This window comes from Sceloporus undulatus, chromosome 9 (genome assembly GCF_019175285.1).
Source record: "Sceloporus undulatus isolate JIND9_A2432 ecotype Alabama chromosome 9, SceUnd_v1.1, whole genome shotgun sequence".
Classification (NCBI taxonomy): domain Eukaryota; kingdom Metazoa; phylum Chordata; class Lepidosauria; order Squamata; family Phrynosomatidae; genus Sceloporus; species Sceloporus undulatus.
This window is the reverse complement of record NC_056530.1, coordinates 16,126,750-16,131,776: the sequence shown is the minus strand read 5'-3', so window position 1 is coordinate 16,131,776 and position 5,027 is coordinate 16,126,750. Positions and strand designations below refer to the sequence as shown.

Here is a 5,027-nt window from a genome sequence, read left to right as displayed (position 1 = left end):
GAAACTGTGGCAAACTGTTTAACTCTGCACTTTGGCTACTACAACCTCAGTCATCTCTTATAATATACTCCCAGAGTCCAACATGGACCCTTTCCACCAAACAAAAGTGCCAATCCCTTCTCCAGGTCCAAACAACACACCCAGAAACAATCCCATTTGAGACTACATTAACTGCCCTGGTTCCAGTGCTACCGAAATCCTGGAATGTAGTTAATGTGCGCCAGAGCTCACCGACAGAGATGGCTAAATGCTTACAAAACTACAATTCCAAGAATCCCAGCATTAGCCAGCGCAATTACAGCAGTCTCAAAGGATTGTTTCTGCAGTGTGTTTTGGACCTCAGTTACTATTCCTACTCACAGCACCTCCTCCTTTAATGAATACTACAATTTCACTTCATGCACCCTTAAACTTCCCAAGAATAAATTATTAGTCCAGATTCAGTGGAATGTAATTGTGGGATCTGTCAGATTTGGCTTGCTCCTCCAAAGTGTTCAGCATGCATGCAAACAAAGATTTTAATACCTGACTTGGGATGGAGAAAGGGATGGTGCAGCAGGTGACTGCGCCCTGCCAAAAGATTCGCTTTCAAGAGCCAAGGAGGGGAACAAGCACCATAGTCGATCGCCACCACACCTCCCAAAGCCTGTCCCACGCGTCTAAAAACACCTACAAGAGCAGAACGCTGCCACAAGCGACAGGGGAGTCACAGCTCCTCCCAAGGAAGGTGGCATCTGTTCACCTGGCTACCCCTCGTCTCCTGGAGGAGTTGCGTGCGCAAAGCAAAGCGCCAAGGGCAGCCTCTACCCCCCCTTCTATTAGAAAAATGAATGGTGTGTGCTGCTGCACTGCCTCACCTAAGCCCCATTATAATGGTGACACTTAGTCTGGACCCCCCCCCCTTTCCTAAAATCCTAGCTACGTCCCTGTGGCAGTGAAACTGTGTCAAACTGCTTTTAACTCTGCACTGTGGCTACTACACCCTCAGTCATCTCTTATATTCTCCCCGGAATCCAAACATGGACCCTTTTCACCAAACATAAGTGCCAATCCTTTCTCCCAGCACAAGTTTTTAGACCCAGATCCAAAACACACCGCAGAAACAATCCAATTTGAGACCACATTAACTGCCCTGGTTCAGTGCTACAGAATCCTGGGAATTGTAGTTTAATGTGGCGCCAGAGCTCACCGACAGAAATGGCTAAATGCCTTACAAAACTACAATTCCAAGAATCCCATAGCATTAAGCCAGCGCAATTACAGCAGTCTCAAACCGGATTGTTTCTGCAGTGTGTTTTGGACCTCAGTTACTATTCCTACTCACAGCACCTCCTCCTTTAATGAATAACTACAATTTCACTTCAATGCACCCTTAAACTTCCCAAGAATAAAAATTATTAGTCCAGATTTCAGTGGAATGTAATTGTGGGATCTGTCAGATTTGGCTTGCTTCTCCAAAGTGTTCAGCATTGCATGCAAACAAGATTTTAATACCTGACTTGGGATGGAGAAAGGGATGGTGCAGCAGGTGACTGCGCCCTGCCAAAAGATTCGCTTTCAAGAGCCAAAGGAGGGGAACAAAAGCACCATATGTCCGATCGCACCACACCTCCCAAAGCCTGGTCCCACGCGTCTAAAAACACCTACAAGAAGCAGAACAGCTGCCCACAAGCGACAGGGGAGCTCACGGCTCCTCCCAAGGAAGGTGGCATCTGTTCACCATGGCTACCCCTCGCTCCTGGAGGAGTTGCGTGCGCAAAGCAAAGCGCCAAGGGCAGCCTCTACAAAGGAGAAGTAGAATCAGCATGTAGAGAGATCTTGAAGCACCTTTGAGACTAAGGGCCCGAACAGACAGGCCAAAATAAAGCTGCTTCGGGTCACTTTTGGAGGTATGCTATTTAAATGATGCATGTGTCCTAAAAGGCTGGAAGCCATGCCAAAGCTATGCTCTAGTCCTAAGGACCTGAAGAAGTCTAAAGGAGAAGTAGGTTTGGAGGGACGTACCCCTGGCATGGGAGTCCTCAATCCTCTCCCCACAGCCCTGCTTGGGCACTGCTGGGTATGTGTCAAACCCCAATTCATTCAGGGTGATTGACGCATACATAAAAGCACAGCCTAGACTGCAATCTAGACTGCATAATCTGCCCTCCAGACTGAGAACCAAAGACTCCGCCGGATCCAAAGGCACTCCAGGCAGCGAGAAAGAGGGACCCAGGGACTCCAGTTCCCAGAATTCCATAGCAGGGAGCCAAGGAGCTAATTCTGGGTCCCACAACAAACTCCAGTTCCCAGAATTCCATAGCAGGGAGCCAGGGAGAGCTCATTCTGGGTCCCACAACCCCAGTTCCCAGAGTTCCATAGCAGGGACCCAAGGAGAGCTAATTCTGGGTCCCATAACTCCAGTTCCCAGAGTTCCATAGCAGGGAGCCAGGGAGAGAGAGCTAAAGCCGTGCCAAACCTGGGTCCTTTCCCCCAGCCTAATAACAGGTCCGAAACACACTGGAGGAATCATCCACTTTGAGACGGCTTTAACCAGTGCTGGGGAATCTTGGGAAGTGCTGAGGAATCCTGGGAAATGTAGTTTTCTGTGTGAGAGATTTAGCCTCCTCTGTTAGAGAACTACAGCGCCTGGGATTCCCTGGGAACGAACGAGCGAAGGCAGTGGAAGGCAGCGGCCTCAGAGCGGATGACTACGGTGATTCCTGCCTCCTTCCAGGGAGGACAGGCTCCTCTCCGCTGGGCGCCGCGCCCACAGGATGGCGGGCTGCTTCTTCTTTCCCTTCCTCACCGTCTCCTCCTCCTCCTCCTCGCTGCTGCTGCCGCCGCCGTCCCCGAGGAGGCCCTGGAGGCGGCGCCAGCTCCGGCTGAGGCCCAGCAGGCTCCCCAGGGTGGTGTCCCCGGCCACCGTCGCCGCCACGGCCGCGGCCCTCTCTTTCTCCCCGGAGGCGGCCCACAGCAGCAGCCGCGGCGCCAAGAGCGAGACCCGCGCGCGGCTCCCGGCCCCGGAGCCCCGAGCGCGGCACCCGCCCGGACGCCCCGGGAAGCGGCCCCTCGGCACCGAGGCCCAGGAGGAACCGACGCCTCCCGCCGCCACCGCCGCTGGCCCTAATGCAGCCGCCGCCGCCGCCATCTTTAAACACTAAGCAGAGGCTTGGTGCTGAGGGCCGGGCCGCCACAATAACACCCCTCCGCTAAAGCCTTCAAGCCTCCCAGCGCAGAGCGGCATGGGAAACCGAGTCTCTCCGACGGAGGCTTCGCATAGGAAAGAGAGAGGAAATAGAGGCAGAAAGACCACAATCCCCATCAGGCACCGCGGCCCGGAAACAGTCTCCTACCCCCGCGGTGCACTCTGGGAGAAAGAGTCCTGTCAGCAGAAGCGCAGCACTGGACTTAAGCGGAGGGAGTCCCAGGGAGGAACTACGTTTCCCGTGAAGCACCGCGGCACGATTGGACCCAGGCTGAGTTTGCTGTCGTTTTCCCTACACAAGAGTCAAAAGAAGGATCTAATTAGCCCTATGTGTCTTGGCTTAGTATCCGCACGGGAGACATAACCCGATTTGGCCCCACTTTCTGGCTCACTGCTATGGAATTCTGGGAGTTGGAGTTTGTTGTGGGGCCCAGAGCGGAGCTCCATAGTCATCTCTGGACAAGGACACATACATCAATCGTATAAAGGGATTTGAAAGGCCTTAGCTCCTCCCCACTAAATTGGTGGGCTAAACATTTCACAGTTCTCAAAACAGTTGGAAGAGACCCCAAGAAGGGCCCTGACCCAGTCCAACCCCTTCATTCTGCCATGCAGGAACTCTCCATCAAAGCATCCCCATTGACAGATGGCCATCCAGCTTCTGCTAAGAGACTCCACCACACTCCAAGGAAGAAGTGTATTCCGCTGTCAAATATCCCTTACTGTCAGGAGGTTCCTCCTAATGTTGAGCTGGAATCTCTTTTCCTGGAGCTTGCATCCATTGTTCCGGATCCTAGTCTCTGGAGCAGCAGAAAACAAGATTTCTCTCTTATCAATATGACATCCCTTCAAATATTTAAACAGGGCTATCATATCACCTCTTAACCGCCTCTTCTCCAGGCTAAACATACCCAGTGCCCTATGTCTTTCTTCATAAGGCATGATTTCCAGGACCTTCGCCATTTTGGTGGCCCTCTTTTGGACACACTCTAGCTTGTCAACATCCTTTTTGAATTGTGGTGCCCAGAACTGGACGCAATATTGCAGGTGAGGCCTGACCAAAGCAGAATAGAGTGGCACTATTACTTCTTTTGATCTAGACACTATACTTCTATTGATGCAGTCTAAAATCGCATTGGCCTTTTTAGCTGCCGCATCACACTGTTGACCCATGTTCCTTGGACTCCCAGATCCCTTTCAGGACGAAACGTCAGGAACAAACTCTTCCGGAATGTGGCCTAATAGCCAGAAAACCCCACAGAAAACTATGGACGGCGACTGTGAAAGCCTTCGACTTCACATCTGTACATAATTTATTTATTTGCAGCATTTATACCCTGCCCTTCAGCCCTGAAGGCTCTCAAAGCTCTTACAGTTATTATTATTATTAGATGGTTCCCTGCCCTCAGGCTTACAATCTATTTCACAGAAGCACAGAGTTGGAAGAGGCTCCCAAGGAAGGGCCCTGAATATCCAGTCCAACCCCACTCTGCCATGCAGGAACTCTCAATCAAAGCACAGCAAGACAGAAGGCCATATAACCCAGCCTCTCTGTTTAAAGGCCTCCTTTAAAGATGGAGGGGAAACTAGTCTACAATCTCGTCCAAATCCAAATAGAGAGGAGGAGGAGAGGGCTTCGTTCTTTAACGCCAGCAGGAAACCAACCAGAAAGTAAAATGGCGGGGCGAGGTGTGGCGGAAGTGGGACGAGGGAGGGATGCGTCGTCGGACGCCACACAGGGGCGGAGTCTCTGTGCGTCAGGTGACGTAGCGAGCGCAATCAAGCGCATGCGCGTGGGGAGCCGGGCGGAGCGTGCCGCCATTTTCCCCGCGCTCATGCG

General features: G+C 52.1%; 1 protein-coding gene across 2 annotated transcripts in view; it reads right to left on the bottom strand.

Annotated features, from left to right (window-relative positions):
* Positions 1 to 3,197, bottom strand: part of KMT2B (lysine methyltransferase 2B) — a 63,505-nt gene extending 60,308 nt beyond the window's left edge. Inside the window, exon 1 of one of the 2 annotated variants that reach the window (XM_042439397.1) lies at positions 2,789 to 3,197. In XM_042439397.1, coding sequence (XP_042295331.1) covers positions 2,789 to 3,130 — 342 coding nt within the window. In that variant the 5' untranslated portion in view covers positions 3,131 to 3,197. The remainder of the gene's footprint in view (positions 1 to 2,788) is intronic. The other variant, XM_042439398.1, reaches the window with a different exon arrangement.
* Between the last annotated feature and the right edge of the window lie 1,830 nt (positions 3,198 to 5,027).